Below are 20,556 nucleotides of genomic sequence, written 5' to 3'. Positions count from 1 at the left end.
TGCATCCTTAACAGCCCAGAGATTACTGAAGCCATCAGCCCCATTAAACACAAACAAGCTTTCTGTTGCAAGCTGAAGCCTGTAACCCCTGGCAACAGTCATTAACACCCGTGGATCGACTGTGCATGCACGCCAATCCTCCAAATTGGCAGCCACCCTCGGCGTTATCTTTGACATTTTTATTGAAAAACCATGTAAAGTGCTTTTTTGATTGGAACCACACACAGCTCTCTGTCGCTCTCTGAAGTGACCCCACGTGGCATGGGAGCTGAACAAATCGGGGAGCATTAGGGGAATCTGTGCTCCTTCTTGACTGTGAATAGGAGGAACGTTGTTGGCCGTTACACAGCTTAATAAAGTGGAACTCAAAAAATGTCCTCGTCTCTCCCCTTCTTGAGGGAAAGAGGGAACGGTGAACATGGATCTCCGTGAGTGCTGCCTGCTGAGCTTCTCAAAACCACCAAAACTCTTCTGCTTCTGTCCTTGTGGAGGGTGGGATGCACAGCTCGACTCAGCAGCAGGTGTGGCAGCAACAGCGGCTAAAGACTTTTTGCTTCCTCTCTGTGGACCCTGGCTGGGAAGTAGGACCCATGAAGCCCAGGCGGGGAGGTGGTGGCAGCATGCCGTGAGTTTACAGGGAAGGCAGAGGTCTAAAACTACTTCTGCCTCAGGTCGCTACACTGGGACACAAGGGTCTGTTTTGGGGCCTTTATTGTTTTTAATCTATCTTCTTCCCCTCCAGCATATAATGGGCTCTTTTGAGGATATTTCTTATCATTGTTATGCTGATGATATTCAGTTGTACGTTTCTTTTATGCCTGAGGATTTGTCTAAGCTTCAGCGGCTGAATGATTGCTTAGATTCGATCAAACGTTGGATGGCTGCAAATTTCCTCCAACTCAACGAGGGCAAAACCGAAGTCCTCATATGCGCCCCTGATAGATTTCTACCCCAGATAGTGAAAGCCCTTGGTTCTCTCTCACTCTATGTTAAATCCTCTATCAGGAATCTAGGTGTCACCTTTGACTCGAGTCTCACATTGGATGGGCATGTCAATTCTCTGGTTCGGTCTTGTTTTTATCATTTAAGAAATGTGGCTAGGCTAAGCCTGATTTTATCTCGTTCTGAACTGGAGATTGCTATACATGCATTTATTTCGTCACGGTTGGATTATTGTAATTCGCTGTTCATGTGTCTTAGCAAAGGTTCTCTGGATCGTCTGCAGGTTGTGCAAAACGCTGCAGCGAGGCTTCTGACAAAATCCTCCAAGTACTCGCATGTGACACCATTGTTATCTCAGTTACACTGGCTTCCTGTTAAATTTAGAGTTGATTTTAAGATCCTGGTCTTGACCTACAGAGCTGTGCATGGACTGGCACCTGCCTACATCTTTGATCTGCTACAGCCCTATGTCCCTAGCAGGTCTTTGAGGTCATCTGATCAGGGCTTACTTGCTATAAAAAATACTAAGAGGAGGACTAAGGGTGACAGAGCTTTTGCCAATGTGGCCCCGAGACTGTGGAACTCTCTCCCCCAAGCATTAAGAACTGTGGACTCAGTAGCTGTTTTTAAAAAACAACTCAAAACTTACCTTTTTAAAACTGCTTTTGGTTAATTATTTGTCTGTTTTATTTTCTCTTTTTAAATCTTTTTATGACTTTTAATCTTATGTGCAGCACTTTGTGATTCTGTCTTGAAAGGTGCTATATAAATAAAAATTTATTATTATTATTATTACTGCTGTATAGCAGTTACTGCCTCCTCAAACAATCTCCTAGCCTGTGACAGCTTATACAGAGAATCCATAATGACCTGCTTATCCTGGTAAGGCACTGAGAGACTGAGCCACAGCAATCTCTCCCTTGCAATGGCCAGGCCCATGACGCGGCCACAGCCTTGCACTGCACCCCTAGAGACGTGGAGAAGAAGATCAGCGATGATACACCTCTCCTCCCAAACAGTAGGACTCAGGGTACCTTATCAAGCAGGTGGCTCGTGTCCTGAAACCGTATGACCACATCAGAATTTTTATTGACTAAGCTGCTGATTTATAAACATTTTGATATATGGAGGCTGTGAAAACCTGGGAGGGTAAGACCCACCCAGGTGAGTGTGGGCTGTTTGGTGGGGATGAAATGCACGAGTTGCTCCACCACCGGGAGTTCAGCGAGCCCCAAAATTTTACCGTCAGCAATCTCCAGACCAGAGTAACCCTTGATGGAAACTCTGTGGTGAAAGGTTTTATCCCAGTAACCCCTCATTTCCTGCATACATGCCACGACAGCAGGAATCAGCTGCTTGGTGGGTGCCTGGAGAGTGTCTGACAAGCAGGCCATATTTTCCTGTGAGACAGATCCCTCTCCTCCCCCCTGTCATCCTGCGCTGCAGGCCGTCTAATGGACAGCGTGGCTGCTGCACGCTTACATAGCTCATGTAAATCGACTCCACAGGGAGATGGATAGGGTTGAGTTTCCCTGCCGGTGGAGCTGCCAGGCTGCGATGCCTGAGTAGAAGGGAGAATGGCATTAACCTTGTCCTCCTTGTTTTCATCTCCAAGGATAACCATGTTAACATCCTCTTCCTCATCTTCTTAATTCTTTTTTTTTTCCAGTTCAATAGGTTTTCTCCTCTCTTCAACCAGATTAAGTCAAGGAGCAGATTGAAGAGAGGAGTAAACTCCGCCTCCGGATCCTTGACTATTTCCCCCCAGCAAGCAGTGGCTTTGCCGAATTTGTCACTGGGATTTTGCTGCAGCGATGGGAAAGGAAAGAGTCGATTTTTGGGGCCGCCACCACTCGCAAACACCACTCCCACTCCTGGAAAAGGAGGGACCCCGTGTCCTTGATGTGATTGGTCTATCTTCGACAGGCGTGGTGGAAGTTGAGCTTCTGTGATTGTTCACGCCAGAGGGCACTTCCCCCTTAGTGAGATACCAGTGTGGTTTGGAACAAGACTCGTGTGTCAACCTAAATAACACTTTAATGTCTAAATATGTCTGTGAAGGTTCTCAGTCATCCAGCTCATCGTAGTCTAAGGAGCCTGGAAAGAAAAGCGTCTGGACTTCTTTAAGTTGCTTGAACACGTTTCACCTCTCATCCGAGAAGCTTCTTCAGTTCCCTGAACATGTTCCCTCTAAGCCTGAAGGGAAAAAGAAGGAACACACACGTAAAGGAAGCACTCAAAACATGCGGTTATCCTAATTCGAGTTTATAAAGTCAGCAAAGAGGCACAGAAAAGAAGATCAGACACCAGTGAGGGAGGATAAGAAAGACAGACGCAACAACGTTGTCATCCCCTATGTAGCCGGTGTATCAGAGAAACTCAGGAGAGTTTTCTCCAAGCACGACATCCCAGTGTACTTCAGACCCAGCAACACACTCAGACAGAAACTGGTTCACCCGAAAGACAAAACTCCAAAACACAGACTTAACAACGTGGTGTATGCTGTACAGTGCAGCGAGGAATGCCCAGACCTCTACATTGGAGAGACCAAACAGCCACTTCACAAGCGCATGGCACAACATAGAAGAGCCACCTCCACAGGACAAGACTCAGCAGTCCATCTGCATCTTAAGGTCAAAGGTCACTCTTTCGAGGATGCCAATGTTCACATTTTGGACAGAGAGGACAGATGGTTTGAAAGAGGAGTGAAAGAGGCCATCTATGTCCACTGTGAGCGACCATCTTTGAACAGAGGCGGTGGTTTACGACACCAATTGTCTGCCATCTATAATCCAGTTTTGAGATCCTTCCCAGACGCCTTAACGCCCACTCACATCCTGGGCCATCTGACCTCAGGAAATCACATGATAGGGTGGGGCCAGGTTTCACAATGAGCTCACCCGAAACCCTGGCTGATTGTGACCCACACCCATTTTCACACCTTGGCTCATGTGATTAGGTAGAGGATCATCAGGGGGTCCATGTCCCTCTTTGGGGGGACTCGCCACCATTTGACCCTAGAACTGAAGAAGCTTCTTTAATGTCTAAACATAAAACTTGTGTTACAGAAATACAGTGTGTCAAATCATGGGCCCTGTGAATAATGGTAGATGAGACCACATTGAAACTGATGTTAAGGACAGTAGCCCCCGTCTCACAGGAAAACAGGGGTACATGGGTTTAACCCAGTGTCGTAATCGACATGCCTGTCCACCGTGTGCCTCTGTGAAGTGGACACACATACAGAAGTTGCATTACTTCAAACTGTATAAAAGCCAAGAAGTTGGTAATGAGCAAAAAAACATATGAACTACATTCCAGAGTCTGTAATCACCAGAAGGATTAAATATGTATTTACATTAAAATGTATTAATAATGTCAGTTGTAATGCTGTCCTGTGATTATTTAATGTTGGCTTGAAATCACAAATCTCCATCTGCTGTTACTGCTGCGTACTGTTACTTATTGTAAAGTCTGCATGCGGTCGACCAGCATGCAGTATAACAGTATAACAGTATAGCATTTTATATACTGTCTGTATAAATGCTAAATGGTACCAGAGGTCCCAGTTGTCCCTCTGGTGCATGTCCATAATGTGCCTAACTCCTAAATCTTTGGTACCTTTATGCTTTGTTTTTATTGCACAGGAGTTTAAGCCAAACTACGATTCTAAACTGCCAACTTATTTGTTTCATTTCAATAAAAGCACGCCAGAGAGTGTTTATACCTGGTTTACATACCAATTATTACCTGACCAGTACAATGATTATTTAGTAGTAATTATTATGTTACTATGCATGATGTTGTACATAATTGTTGTATGTAATGTAATAATAATGCAGCATCCCTGTTGATCTTACAGACAACACTGCTGGGATTGTGACTCGACATTCAGCTTTCCAGCGGCGGCTGCAGGATGTCTACATCCTTCCTGTTGTAGTTGAGGACAGCGGTTACCCCGCTCAGAGCAGCACAGCTACCCTGACCATCAGAGTGTGTTCCTGTGAGACTGTGGGCTCACCTCTGACCTGCTCACCAGTGGCCATGTTCCTGCCCGCTGACCTCAGTGCTCAAGCTTTGTTGGCTATTCTTCTGAGCATTGCTCTGCTGATTGGTAAGTAGTCTCGCTATAATGTTGTGTCATGTATAAACACTCAAACTCTGGGGTTAGCGCTGCAAACTGCAGTTTTATGTGCAGTGTGTTCTGACTGAATTTTACTGTTTGCACTGTTAACATTAGGTAGCCTAAAAATCATTCTTAATGTTGTTTAATGAAGAAAATCATTCTTGGCACAACAGGCCAGTTAATATTTTTATTAACCTCCCACCAGGTCACAAGCAAACAAATAGGTTTTAGGTAAGGTTGCATTTTATTCACACGCTGAACAAGAACAGTTTTAGAAACTGAAGGATTTTCATTTCAGATCAGCTCCACAATTTATGTATTTATTTCTTGTTATAAACATTCTGTTTGTATTAGACATACAGGTGAAAATACGATGTGCAAATTCCATATGAATATAAGGAGCTTTAAGGTTTTGAGCTTGATGATGATGACCATACAAACATATTACTCTGGTTCTCATCCTGTTCAGGGAATCTGATGTTTTAAATTAGTGCTGATAATAAACCTGAAGTAGATAAATGAATAAATAAAGAACTTCATCACTTTTACTGCATACACAGAACTGGATGGCTTTGAATACAATGTTGCTTTTACAAGACTGTTATTGAAAAGCAGAGAAACATTGTTTAGAAAACCTGCAGGATGTGGAAGAGTTTTGATGTAATGATGGATGGAGGGCTGCAGTGATCCATACAGGACACACAGCATGAAGGTGTGAGGGACGACAGAGAGCAAGGGGCGACTCGAACAATATATACTTACCAGAATAACAACAAAAGATGCAAAGGGTGGGATACAGCTGGAAACTATAACATGATGAGACATGAAATAAACACACCACGAGTCTGAACAAGGAACGATGGTTAGTTTAACAGGAGGACCAGACAGGACAGCACAGAGAGACGGATGAGATCGGGGACACAAGAGAACACATCAGGGAAAATGAGACACAAAGGCACAGAGGGACGATAACCACAGGAAACACCAGATCGAAGGTCCATAAACAAACACAAGACTTACTTCACACACGAGACTAAAGGACAAAACACAGAGACCAAGATAAACAACATAAGGAGGCATGAATACAAAAGGACACAAGCAATAAACTGAAACTAGATACGATACAGTAAACAACTCACGAAATGCAGAAAAATGACAAAACACTGGGTAGATGACCCAGGATGACCCCTTATGCTGCCTTTCTTCCCCATCCTGGTGTATGAACCTCAGTGGGGTATACTGCATTGCAACACGTTCCTAAAGTATTGTCCAAACATTGATCTAAAATCCACCAGATTTGATTGCACCATGTAATTTTTTATACATTTATATTTTTAAGGATCATGTATGTGTGTGGTCACCATGGTAACCAGTGCTTCTCTCTGTTTTCTGCCTTGCAGGTATGTCAGTGTTATACATGGGTCAGAGGCCCCAGAAAGTGAAAGACACGCTGATGAGATCAAAAGAAGACATCCGTGATAACGTCATTCACTATGACGACGAGGGAGGTGGCGAGGCTGACACTGACGCGTTCCACATGGGCACCTTGTGCAAAACAGACCACAGCAGCATCTCCAACAAGAAGAAAAATGGCTATGGCGACGGCATTCTGATGCATCTCAGCACCCACTGTGACAATGTCAGGTCACCTGACATCCATCTGCAAACAGCCAGCTTCATCGCCACCGGGAACAAGCCTCCACTCTTCTGCCGCGGCAGGGCGACCCAAGGCGATGCTGAATTGATCAGAGAGGTCATTGAACACCGACTGAAGGAGAGCCAGCAGGGGTACGCGGCCCTACCTGGTGATTCACTGGCAACCTACGCATACGAGGGGGATGGCTCAGAGGCTCATTCTCTCTCATCCATAGAGGACTCTTTTGTACTTGACAGTTTAGGGGATTTTAGCTCGCTTGGTGACTGGGGACAGCCATTTAAAACACTGGCTAGCATCCTTGACAAACAGCCACCGTCTCTCTTTAACGAGAGCTGAGAGGAAATTGAACTGAATATTAGTTCAATTAGGTCAAATATTATTAGGGCCCGAGCACTGAGAGTGCGAAGGCCCTATTGTATCTGCTCCGTTTATTATTATTATTATTATTATTATTATTATTTTTCATTGAAATGAATTGCCTTTTTGAGGGCTTTAACATGCTCAAAAACTCTTGAAATTTTGCACACATGCCAGGTCTGGTGAAAAATTTTGTATTTTCATGGTTTTACATACGAGCACTGGGAAATGGCTCTAGAGCGCCACCTATGCGTTGTTGTTTTTTTTTTGTCTGTCCCATTTGGTTCTTTAGCCGTCAGAATTGTTGTCTGAAGACCAACAAGGATACCAAATGGATTTATTTTGCCAAATGGATCATCATGGCATTGCCGTATTGGTCCATTTGATCAACCTTTGTTGTTATTATTTATTTTATTTTCAGTTGTTACAGATGAGACAGACATGATTGGGGGATAGGAAAGGGAGAAAGAAAGAGAGGAAGGAAAAGAAAAACAGAAGGGAAAAGGGACAGTGAGAAAGGGCACTTACAAAGACAAAGAGAAAAAAAAAAAAAAATCTCCTGGATCACCTGTTGAGAGAAAAAGAATAGAAAACAAGCAAAAAAAAAAAAAACAAAGCAACATACTAAACACAACACCATCATGTTAATCTAGCTAAGTGTAAACAGCAATAAATACTAAATATTGAATGTTGTTGTGCAGCACAGACAGCGCACAATGTGCTTTGAAGTAGCAGCTAAGAAAGGTGTAGTTTATGTCTACGAACAGTGAACATCCATGTGCACACCCGTGTGGATCAGCGCGCTTGTATACAGAAGGTTTCCCCATGTAACGGTCTGCTAGAGGGTGTGGAGGGCCATAGCCCCGTCCCCCAGGGCATGAAGCAGGCATGGAGGAGATCCAGGCTCCAGACATCCAGGGACCCCAGAGTGCGAGAGCCCAAGGAGTACCACCGGAGGGGCATCCGTGCCACCCTCCTGGGAAGGGCTGAGGAGATCCCCAGATGAGGGGTCACCCAGTAGCCACGGAGCAGAAGCCAGAGGGGGCTGCACTGGCGCGCCCGCCGGCTCTGCCAGCAGCCAGCTGTGCCAGAGTGAACCGAGCTGCAGGCCCCGAGGCCGGAGGTTCGAGGGCCCCCTTTGCCCCGGAAGAGGCCTGACCGAGCGACAGGCACCAGGCCCCGCCAAGTAGCCACCGGGAGTGAGCTGGTGTATACCTGAGCGCCCAGCCCCGGACACCAAGAACCACCAATGCACCGACCCCTGAGTGCATCAGTTACCGGCAGGGAGTGTGGTGAGGGGAGATAGGCCTCCACACTTTGGAGGGCCTGGGTGTTCCCAGGGAGGTGGAGTCTAAGACCTGACCTGACATATAAACACAGACAAACAGGCACACACAGACACAAACATGCATTCCCACCCTCATGCACACATATACAAACACTCAGCACTCATCCAACGTAGGAATAGACATATATGCACATGTACACACAATCGCACTCCCCAAACATACTCTATACCCCGGGTCCAGGTACCCTCGCCCCCAGAGGGGGAAACGGCACCCAGACCCAAGAGATGTGACCCTTCCCCCCGGGGTGGAGGCAAGCAGACCGCCCCAGGCCTCGCAGAAGCAGGGAGGCCAATCTGTCAGCCAACACCTCCTCCCCGCCCCCCGCCCCGATGGCTGGCAGAGAACGGGGGTGTGTGAAGACCCCATACCTCCCTCCTCCCGCTCATGTGTAGTGTTGCTGCGTGTTGTTCTAAAGTGCATTTAAAACAGGGGAGGGCATGGTGCTGCTGCCGGAGAGCAGCAGGTGTTAGCACGGCCCCTCCCGAGAACCCTCAATGTCTACATGGATTTAAAATTGAGAGGTGGGCACCGGCGCCAGAGGTAGGGTTGAATACTCAGACCATTCACTGGACGCCGTTGGCGTGGTCACCCTCAAGGCCCTATATATATGTGTGTGTTATGACAGTGTGAATAATGTGGATGTCTAAGTTGTGGAATAAAATTGAGGCACAGGTGGCCAGAAGGGGACAGAGGGGGGGGATGTCTCCCCTGCACCCTGGTGACACACCCACACCCCAAGGCCCTACCTGTGTGGGTGGGTGTGGTGGAGCGGGAAGAGGGAGGCAGCCGGGGATGGGGAGGAAAAGAAAGGAGGGGCAAGATGCTCCTCCCTAGGGCCAGCTCCCCTGCTGACCCCAGTAGGCACCCCCGTCCTCTGGCACCCACCAAGGCAAGGGAGTCCAGGCCCATCCAGACCGGGGCCTACGGTAGCAGCACCGCCAAGCCCCACAGGACCCAGGGAAGCCCACCCTACCCCACCGCAGAGGAAACTGTACCCACCCTAACATTCAATCATCTCCCAGACTACACAAGACAACAGACACCCAGGTTAGGTTTGTTCTCCACCTCTCCTATGTCTCTCCCCCACCTACAGAGTGGACTTCTGCAAGGATGGAACAACCTCCCCGCCAGTTAAAGAGCCCCCCAGTTAGGCCGATGCACCAGAGGCCCCCTGCGCCAGGGCTGAGCCCCCGTGCACCCACCCGCCCACAACCTCGGCGACACACCGACTAGGACCGAAGCCCCCAAGGCCCAGCCAGAGCCCCATCACGGAGACGAAGCACCCCCGAACCCCAAGCCCCCCCGCCTGCCCCGGATCCACTCAGGGGCAGCCAGGCCACCAGGCCAGTAACCTACGTCCGCCAGCACAGACCATCCCCCAACCCCCACTGCACACAGCCACGAGGAGAACACCCTCTAAGAGCGACCAGAGCCACTGACCAGATTATGACCACAGCCCCCCGGGTTGAGCCCTCCCGGGATAACGTCTCTAGGGGTCCTCCAGGCGCCCTAAGCCCGTCCTAACCTCCACATCAACCACAATAGCTAAGACGGGACCAAACCACGACCCCCCACCCCCTCTAGGTGACGGAGCCGATCAAAGGAGCCCAGAGGGATTGATCTAATGTGGTGGCAGAGGCTGTATCGAGACTAATGTGATCTATTAGATGGTTTCTATATTGGCTAGAATTAAGATTATTTTTATTTTTCCAGTTCATGAGGATCGTTTTCTTGGCAATGCATAGGGCATCATCCAATTTTCCCAACAAGCACACTAAAGTGGAGGCTGGAATTTTACATTTCAGACACTTTGATAAGTCTTCACATATCTCACGCCAAAACTTCTGCACTGGTGGACAGAACCAAAGAGCGTGGATGTAATTGTCTGGTGTATTGCCTTGACAGTGTGAGCAGTTGTTGGAAGATGTAAAGCCCATCTTGAACATCCGATGACCAGTATAGTGCACTCTATGTAGTATTTTGTATTGTATTAATTGCAGACTGGGATTTTTAATCAATTTAAAGGTTTTTAAGCAAATCTGAGACCAGAAGTTTTGGTCTAAGCTTACTGATAAATCTGCTTCCCATTTTGCAATAGGAAGGGATATTGATTCATCTATTTTAGAAAGTGTTCTGTATATTTTAGATAATAATTTGGGGGATTTAAGAGTAAGAAAATGTACCACACTTGGTGGTGTTTGTAATTCAGCTTGACTGAGGTAAAATTTCTTTTTTACTATGGATTTAATTTGTTGATATTCTAAAAACCTTTTCTTGTTGATCCCATATTGTGCAACTAGTCTGTCAAATGAAATAAATTCTGTTCCCTCTAATATATGTTCTAAGTATTTAATTCCTTTACAACTCCATTCTGGAAAATTAATCATATTATTGTTTTGTAATATGTCAGGGTTATTCCAGATAGGTGTACGTTTGCATGGGATTAATGAAGACTCCGTTATTTTTAGAAACTCCCACCATGCTGTCAGAGAAGAGCTGATGTTAACACTTTTGAAGCATTCATATCTTTTGATGTTTGAGCTGATAAATGGTAGGTCTGAAATCTCTAGATCATTGCATAGTGCCTGTTCTACATATAGCCAGGGCTCAGCTAAGAGGGTATGTTTTAACCATTCTGAAATGAACTGAAGCCTGTTGGCTAAAAAGTATTGTTGAAAATTAGGCAGATCTAATCCTCCTTTATCCTTAGTTCTTTGTAGCATTTTTAAGCTGATACGCGGGGGTTTATCTTTCCAAAGGAATTTAGAAATATATGAATCCAGAGATCTGAACCAATCTTGTGATGGTTTGTTAGGGATCATTAAAAATAAGTAATTTATTTTTGGCAAGATCATCATTTTTATAGTGGCGACCCTTCCCATGAGTGATATGGGTAAAGATTTCCATCTAGCCAGATCGCCTTCTACTTTCTTTAGAAGTGGGATGTGGTTTAATTTAGTTAAGTCTGAAAGCTTAGGAGAAACATTAATACCCAAATATTTAATGTTTCCAGATTGTAGTGGGGCAGAAGAAGAGTTATGGAAGGAGCAGTTAATGGGAAGAACTGTAGATTTTGACCAGTTAATTGAATAATCTGAAACTCTTGAAAACCAGTTTATTAGAGTAATTACCTCAGAAAGGTTGGTTTGTGAGTTTTGCAGAAAAAGCAACACATCATCTGCATAGAGACTGATTTTATGTTCTACGTTCTTACATTTTATGCCCTTAATTGTTGTGGCCTGTCTAAATGCTGCTGCTAGTGGTTCGATAAAAATTGCAAAAAGTGAAGGGGAGAGTGGGCATCCCTGCCTGGTGCCCCTCAGGAGACAGAAGCTGGAGGATGTCTGGTCATTTGTCCTGATACAAGCTGTTGGAGAATTGTATAATATTCTTATCCAGTTTATGAAAGAGGTTCCAAAACCAAATTTGTGTAAAGTTGCAAATAGAAATTTCCAGTTTACTCTGTCAAATGCTTTTTCTGCATCTAGAGATAATATTATGGTTTCAATGTTTTTACTGCATGAGTAGTCTATTAAATTAAGTAATCTACGAGTGTTTGTTGATGAGTGTCTACCTTTTATGAAACCAGTTTGGTCAGGATGAATTAAAAGGGGGGTTATTTTCTCTAGTCTCTTTGAGAGAGCTTTGCAGATTATTTTGAGGTCTACATTTATAAGAGATATTGGACGATAGCTTGAGGGAAATAAAGGGTCCTTGCCTGGTTTTAGTAGGAGACTAATGTTGGCAGAATTCATATTTGATGGAAGTCTGCCATTTTCCTTGATTTCCTGCAACATTCCGCGGAATACTGGTGCCAAAATTGTCCAGAATTCTTTGTAGAATTCTGCAGGAAAGCCGTCGGGACCTGGAGCCTTATTATTGGGCTTCCTGGAGTTCACCTGGCGTCAGTAGCGAATCCAGTGCCATTGCTTGACTGTCTAGTAATTTCGGAAGATTTACGTTGTCAAGAAACTGATCAATTTCATTATTAGACGGGTTTATTTGTGGTGAATATAAAGTTTCATAGAAATCCCTAAAAATGTTGTTTATTCTTCCAGGGTCATATATTGTGTTCCCCGATAGATCTTTAACAGCACATATAGTTGTTTTTTCTTTATTTATTTTTAACTGGTTAGCTAGAAATCGACCGGATTTGTTACTGTGTTCAAAATTCTGCAAGCGAAGTCTTTGTACTAGGAATTCTGTTTTTTTATTAATAATTTCATTTAATTCTAGTTTTGTTTTGCATATTTTGTTCATTATTTCTTGATCTTGGTGGGACGCGTAGGCTTCTTCTAAGGATTTGATGTTTTTTTCTAATTCCTGAATATTTTTGTTTTCTTCTTTCTTTTTATGTGATGAGAAAGAAATTATTTTACCTCTCATCACAGCTTTCCCTGCTTCCCATAGAACAGAAGCAGATGTTCCGGGAGTGTCGTTAAAGTCTAAATATGAAGTCCATTCTTTTTTAAAATATTTAATAAAGTCTTCATCTTTGAGCAGTGATGTGTTAAATCTCCAGTTTTTACTAGGCGTAGTATTATTCTTGTGCATTAGTGTTAAAGATACAGGAGCATGATCGCTGACAGCTATAGGGTGAATCTCAGTGTCTGAAATGTCACTCAGCAGTGAGCTGCTGACCAAAAAATAATCCAGACGAGAGTAGGAGTGATGAACATGTGAGAAGAAAGAATATTCCTTACTGTTGGGGTGGAGGGAGCGCCATGCATCGCAAAGGCCATAGTCGCTCATATACTGTTTGATTATATTTGTGGACTGCCAATTACGCTGAGTTCCTGCTGTGTTGAGCCTATCCATTTCTTCATTTAGTCCAAGGTTGAGGTCTCCCCCAAGAATGAGTGTGCAATCAAGGTGTTCAGAGAGTGCACTAAAAAAAACGTGGAAGAATGAGGGATCATCAACATTTGGACCGTATATACTTACAATGCATAGCTTTTTGTTCAATATTGATAGTTTAATAATTAGAAATCTACCCTCTGGATCTATAACTGTATCGAGTACTGTAAAATTAACATTTTTATGTATTAAAATTGCTACTCCCCTTTGTCTAGAGTTATAACAGGCTGCTAACACAGTAGGAAACTCAGGTGTTTTAAGTTCATTTAAACCTGTGACAGGTCTGTGAGTTTCTTGTAATAAAACAACATCTGCCTGTAGTTTTTTAAGCTGGTTAAATATCTTTAACCTCTTTCCTCTGGTGCCAGCTCCATTTATATTCCATGTGACAAACCTCAGTGTGCCCATAATTGTGTGTGTATGTCTAACGATATATGCTGGGTGTTTCCTTTAGACAGGTGAAGAGAATGTGGAAACATCACTTGTTTGTGAATAGAAAGAGAGGAAAAAATTGTGGTGAGAGAATCCATAAGTCTGACTATGTGTGTGAATATTCACTAATATGAAGACCCGTGGCTTGCTTATGTGTCCTGTAAGTCTGTGCGCTGTGTGAGGTTGTTGTAGATGTGCTGCCGTTGAGCGCATGTGTTTGCGTGATCGTGGTGTGTGAATATGCAGAAATAGAGGGTGTTGTTTGTAGGTGAGTGGGGAGGTAGGTGATCACAGCAGTGGAAGAAAAAAGAAAGAAAGAAACCACATTAACTGTGAGTGACAACAAAAAAAAGAAAAAGAAACGGAAACATTCTAATTAACACAATAACGGAGGGTGACGGTGTTATATCTGCTATGACATCATATTGATATTACTAGGTCAAACACATGTCAAAGGAGAGCGTGTGAGTGAATAAGAAAAGAGTGTAGCGGGTTCTTATCTGGAGTGCAGTCAATATAACCACGGAGTGGTGCCGGGGTCGCCCTATGCGTTGTTAAATGCAGCCCTACGAACACATCGTTTGAGCTACATATATGAAATCTGGCACACATGTGTATCATGCCTAGACGAACAAAAAAGTCAGTGGGACCATTGATGCAAACCCAACAGGAAGTCTGCAATTTAGAGGTGAAGGTGACATTTTGGCTCTAATTTTGCCATTTCCATGCCTCGAACTTTTTCGAACTCCTCTTTGGGATTTGGTTGTATAAGCTTCATCTTTGGTCAGTGTCAACTACACACTTGGGCCATGTTAAATTGCGGAGCTTTTGAGTTTTCGCAATACGGTGAAGCGGTGGCGCCACGGCGAATTTCGATGACTCGCCATGAAAATCTTATTGCCTCTCATTCTGTCATACATTGTCCGATCTGGACCAAAGAGCACACATATGATAAGGCTCCACCCCTGAACATATTTCAACTGCCATATTTGACACCAGGGACAGCGCCACCTAGTGGGAACAGGAAATGTCATGTTTTACACTTTGGGGTACAGTATTGTGATGGGTGACATCTGCAGCCTCAAATTTCTCCAGGAAAGGAGTTGGTCTTGGGTTACAGTGAAAACTGTGACTTTTCGCAAAAGGGTGTGACCCCAGCAGCATGGCGAACATTGATGTCTCGCCATGAAGAAACAAATGAGTATAACTCAATGAAATTCAGTCTGATATATAACTTCAAGATGGCGCCGCGGATGGCAGCCTCGGTACTGCGCTCTCTCGCACTTTTCTTGTTTTTGTTTATTTTCTGCGCTTTTGGTCACTCAGACCACATCACTTTCTCCAGAGATGAACTGCTAAACATCAGGCAGTCGTCTCACTATAGTTCTTATCCATTTTTCACAAACCCGGAAAGTTTTTTGGAGATTTTAGTTGGAGGCGCAGCAGCTCTCTGTGGCTCCTGGAGGAGACGCAGACGGGGGACCCACGCTGGTGCACTGGTGAAACTACGTCGGCGAGGATTCCGCACGGCACTCCCCTCCATTCACCTCGCGAATCTCCGCTCTCTTCCAAACAAAGTCGACGAATTACTGCTCTTAAACCGGACTAACAAGGACTTTGCACGCTCTGCTGCCCTCTGCTTCACTGAAACCTGGCTCAGTGAGCGTGTCCCAGACGCTGTCTTAAATCTGCCGGGCTTCCAACTTCACCGGGCGGACCGCGAAACGGAGCTCTCAGGGAAAACAAAGGGTGGTGGAGTCTGCTTCTACATTAATGAAGGTTGGTGTACTGATGTCACAGTGTTACAGAAACACTGCAGCCCACACTTGGAAAGTCTTTTCATCAATTGTAAACCGTTTTATTCACTGCGGGAGTTTTCTTCCTTCATGCTGGTCGGAGTTTACATCCCTCCTCAGGCCAACGCGAACAACGCACTGTGCGAGCTGGCTGACCAGATCACCACCCTGGAGAGGAAATTCCCGGACTCCTTTACAATTATCCTTGGGGATTTTAACAGAGCAAACCTCAACCACGAACTCCCTAAATACAGACAGCATATAGACTGCCCCACCAGGGACAACATCATACTGGATCACTGCTACACCACTCTAAAAGATGCCTATCGCTCTGTGCCCCGGGCAGCTTTGGGACATTCTGATCACTGCATGGTCCATCTTATTCCAGTTTATAGGCAAAAACTCAAACGTGCCAAACCTGTAGTCAAAACTGTGAAGAAGTGGACTAACGCAGCAAAGCAGGAACTACAGGACTGTTTTGACTGCACTGATTGGACTGTTTTTGAAGCTGCATCTGATAACCTGGATGAGCTCACGGACACTGTGACATCATACATCAGTTTTTGTGAAGACGTGTGTGTGCCAACAAAGACCTTTTGCACATACAACAACAATAAACCATGGTTCACTCCTAAACTCCAACATCTTCGTAAAGCTAAGGAGGACGCCTACAGAAGTGGTGACAGGGCCCTGTACAAGCAAGCCAGGAACACACTGACCAAGGAGATCAAAGCAGCTAAAAGGATCTACTCCCAGAAGCTGGAAGAACGGCTCTCAGCCAACGACCCTGCGTCAGTGTGGAGGGGCCTGCAGGAAATCACCAGCTACAGACGCCCCCCACCCACTGTTGAAGCAAACAAAGACCTGGCCAACGAGCTAAATACATTCTACTGCAGGTTTGAGACGGACAGACTCCCACGCCTCATCCTCCCCTCCCCAGAGACACTGCTTCAGACAATGACCCCCAACACACCTTCCACTTCTCCCCCCTTCACCCTCCCCCTCCCCAATCCAGTCTCAACGACAACCCCCACCCTCCCCAATCCAGACCCAACGACCGCCACCACCCTCTCCAATCCAGACTCAACGACCTCCATCACACCTCCCACCCCCCTTTCCTCCTCCCTGGAACTCAGAATACACACTGAGGATGTGAGCCGACTATTTCAGAAACAGAAGCCCAGGAAAGCCCCCGGACCAGACGGTGTTTCACCCTCCTGCCTCAAGACCTGTGCTGAACAGCTGGCTCCCATCTTCACTCACATCTTCAACAGATCCCTGGAGCTGTGTGAAGTTCCATCCTGCTTCAAACGCTCCACCATCATCCCTGTTCCCAAGAAACCTACCATCACAGGACTGAACAACTACAGACCTATCGCCTTGACGTCTGTGGTCATGAAATCCTTCGAACGACTGGTGTTAGCCCATCTGAAGGACATTACAGGCCACCAGCTGGACCCTCTGCAGTTTGCCTACCGGGCAAACAGGTCGGTGGATGATGCAGTGAATATGGGGCTGCATTACATCCTGCAACACCTCGACCGCCCGGGAACTTATGCCAGGATCCTGTTTGTGGACTTTAGTTCGGCTTTTAACACCATCGTGCCTGAACTTCTCTCTTCCAAACTCTCCCAGCTCAGCGTGTCTCCAGCTACCTGTCAGTGGATCACCAGCTTCCTGACAGACAGAAAGCAACAAGTGAGGCTGGGGGAGATCACCTCTGAAACTCGGTCCCTCAGTACTGGTGCCCCTCAAGGATGTGTCCTCTCACCACTACTGTTCTCCCTCTACACTAATGACTGCACCTCCAAGAACTCGGCTATTAAACTCCTAAAGTTTGCAGATGACACCACCGTCATTGGCCTCATTCAGGATGGTGATGAGTCTGCATACCGGCAGGAAGTTGAGCGGCTGGTACTCTGGTGCAGTCAGCACAATCTGGAGCTGAACACTCTTAAAACTGTAGCGATGACAGTGGACTTCAGGAGACACCCCCCAACTCTGCCCCCCCTCATCATATCAGACAGCCCTGTGTCGACTGTGGAGATCTTCAAGTTCCTGGGTACCCAACATCAACTCCATCCTCAAAAAGACCCAGCAGAGGATGTACTTCCTAAGACAACTGGGGAAGTACAGTCTTCCACAGGAGCTGCTGATCCAGTTCTACCCTGCAGTCATTGAGTCTGTCCTGTGCTCCTCCATCACAGTCTGGTATGGTGCAGCCACTAAACAGGACAGGAGCAGACTGCAGCGGACTGTACGGGCAGCAGAAAGGATCATCGGTGCCCCCCTGCCCTCCATCCAGGATCTGTACCTCTCAAGAACCAGGAAACGGGCAGGGAAAATCGTCACAGACCCCTCACACCCTGGACACAGACTTTTTGACCTGCTGGCCTCTGGCAGACGGTACAGAAGCCTGCAGACCAAGACCACCCGACACAGGAACACTTTCTTTCCCCTCGCCATCTCCCTCCTAAACAGTTGACCTGTCACACTGCTTCCCACTGCCAGACTGCAACTGCACCTTATGTACATTCTGTAGTATTCATTCCACCTCATTTCATTTCTGTATTTTATGTACATAAGTTTAGTTATTTATAGTTGGTTTACACAGCTTTGTGTATGTATGTGTATGCATGCGTAATGTACATATAGGTGTGTGTGTGTGTGTGTGTGTGTGTGTGTGTGTGTGTGTGTGTGTGTGTGTTTTTACATTGCTGTGCTTGAGAGCCACCATCTACCGGAACCAAATTCCTTGTATTTGTCTGCACATATACTTGGCCAATAAACACGATTCTGATTCTGATTCTGATTCTGATCAGTACCAGACTTTACAGGCATGATGTTAGACCCGCCCTGAACAGATTGATGTGCCCATTGTCAAGAATACATAGAGCGCCACCTAGCGGCAACAGGAAATGTCATGTATTTCACTTTGTTGTACTGATTTTCACAGGTTCATCGTGGCCACCTCAAAAGCGGTAAATATTAACATCAGTCCCTCGTGATGCTTCAGTGAGAAAATTGTGACTTTAAACTGAACGGCGCACCCTGGTGGCAACGCGGTTCACCATGAGAGATGAAGTGGATTTTGAGGGGCTTGGAAAGTTTAAGAAGTCTTGAAATTTGGCGCACACCTCCAATGTGATGAGGGCTTTTTTGTTATGTGATCAATTTCCTTGAATAGCGCAAAATGGCTCCACAGCGCCCCCTACAAAATTTCAAAACAACAGCCCCTGCTCTGTGTTTTATGTATGAGTCTGAAACCTGGTAAGCTTATGGGAGATATCAAGATGTACAAAAAAGTCTCTTGGAGCAATATCCCAAATCCAACAGGAAGTCAGCTATTTTAAAATGGATGTGTAATTTTGGCGACATTTTCCCCTCTTTTCAGGCCTCGTTCTTTGACGAACTCCTCCAAGGGATTTCATCAGATTGCCGCGATCTCCTGTGTGTGGAATCTAAAGACCTTTGTGATGTTAAATTGCAAAGCTTTTTACGTTCAGGGAAACGGGGTGGTCGTGGCGGCACGTGGAGTTTCAATCACTCGCCAAAAAGCAGTAATCTGCTATCACTCAAAAACACAATGTCCAATCTCGCCCAAAGGTCGCAGTTATGATGAGATTCGAGCTCGGAAATGTTTGTTATGCCATTTGTCAGTTATGGTTAGAGCGCCACCTAGTGGGACGACTATAATCATGATTGAATGAGATGAAATGTTAGCTGGTGGTTAAATGCATGAATTCCATCAATGTGACATCAGATCGGACGTGCTGGTTTTAGGTGTTGGGCGTGGCTCGACGCGCCGGGGTGCGAGGGCCCTCATAACGCTGCTTGCAGCTTTAATTGAACATGTCACTTGTCAATTTTCTAGTTAAATGTATTTCTAAAGGTGCTGCTGACGTTTTCATACAAAAGGTGTCTTGAAGCTGTGATCTCAACAGAGGCTTGTTGTTACATTTCAGTAAGTAAGTAGTTTTTTTTCCATGTCATTTTCTCATTATTACATCTGTGGTTTCATTTCTCTGCATGTGTGGACTGGATGGGTTGTTGCTGCAATCTGGTGAGAATTTCAAGTCAACGGCACCTTGAGAAATATATTTAGTTAAAAAATTGGTGATGTGTGTGTATGTGTACATAATATTCAACCATCCAGTTTCTTCCACTTATCTGGGGCCTTGTCACTGGGGCAGCAGCCCCAGCAGAGAAGCCCAGACCTCCCTCTCTCCAGCAACTTCTTCTAGCGTGTCCAGGGGAACACCAGGGTGTTCCCAGATCAGCTGAGAACAATGATCTCTCCAGCGTTTCCTGGCTCTTCCCTGTGGGACACACCTGGAAACCTCAATAAGGAGGTGCCCAGGAGGCGTCAGATGCCTGAAATATACATTTTTAAATGTGACGGACACTAGAACCGTGTAAGAATTATCAGAATGATAAAACCAAACTTGTTCACATCGGTAGTATTTATATGCTTCCACATCATCCAAGGGTCTGTCTTCTGTCTTCTCTTAAGTCTCAGCTTTCAACCATTCTCCCAGTGGAACTTGGTTTGGTTCATCTTTGAATTCACCTTAGTTTGGACAAGCTGGCAAATAGGTTGCAAAAGTGAATATAAGTAAACCTCTTAACTGGTCAGTAAGGACCCATACAGGTTTAGAGTGGGGTTTTGTTTTAGCTACTATAAAAAGACCATTTGTGTTACTTTCAAGTGTCATACGTCAATGAGCAATAATGTTTTTCCATTTAATGCTTTTTTATGTTCCAGATTGGTGATTTATTGTATAAAAAGAGCTAAATGTTACTTTGAATCTAACTCCAGATGTATCTCAGTGGGTTAGTGCTAATGAGTTCATATGTGTGAGCTGTAAGCTAAAAATCCAGACTGGAAGGTAAATGTGTTATTAACTCGTATTAATTTGTTTCATTGTTTTATGAAATGTTAAATCGTGCGCCTAAATAAAGTCAGAACCACAGCCACCAAAGCCACTTCTATGTGCTCATTATTAGACGAAGGTTAGCAAAGTAGAGAAACTTGAAAAC

The 20,556-nt window shown here is 45.3% G+C and overlaps 1 protein-coding gene across 5 annotated transcripts in view; it reads left to right on the top strand.

The window, feature by feature from the left end:
- The window catches only part of LOC134617016 (cadherin-12-like), a 66,942-nt gene that overhangs the window by 38,654 nt on the left and 7,732 nt on the right, over positions 1 to 20,556 (top strand). For 3 of the 5 annotated variants that reach the window (XR_010091492.1, XM_063462161.1, XM_063462160.1), the window contains exons 13-14: positions 4,805 to 5,056; positions 6,469 to 6,856. Coding sequence is in view for 4 of the 5 variants with exons in the window: in XM_063462161.1 (XP_063318231.1) it covers positions 4,805 to 5,056; positions 6,469 to 6,856 (640 nt within the window). In the remaining variant the exon portion in view is untranslated. Of the gene's footprint in view, positions 1 to 4,804; positions 5,057 to 6,468; positions 8,269 to 20,556 lie in introns of those variants that run through there. The other 2 variants (XM_063462158.1, XM_063462159.1) reach the window with 1 other exon arrangement.

The sequence above is a fragment of the Pelmatolapia mariae genome, linkage group LG18 (genome assembly GCF_036321145.2).
Source record: "Pelmatolapia mariae isolate MD_Pm_ZW linkage group LG18, Pm_UMD_F_2, whole genome shotgun sequence".
Classification (NCBI taxonomy): Eukaryota; Metazoa; Chordata; class Actinopteri; order Cichliformes; family Cichlidae; genus Pelmatolapia; species Pelmatolapia mariae.
Note: the sequence above shows the minus strand (reverse complement) of the source record. Positions and strands in the feature narration are given on the sequence as shown.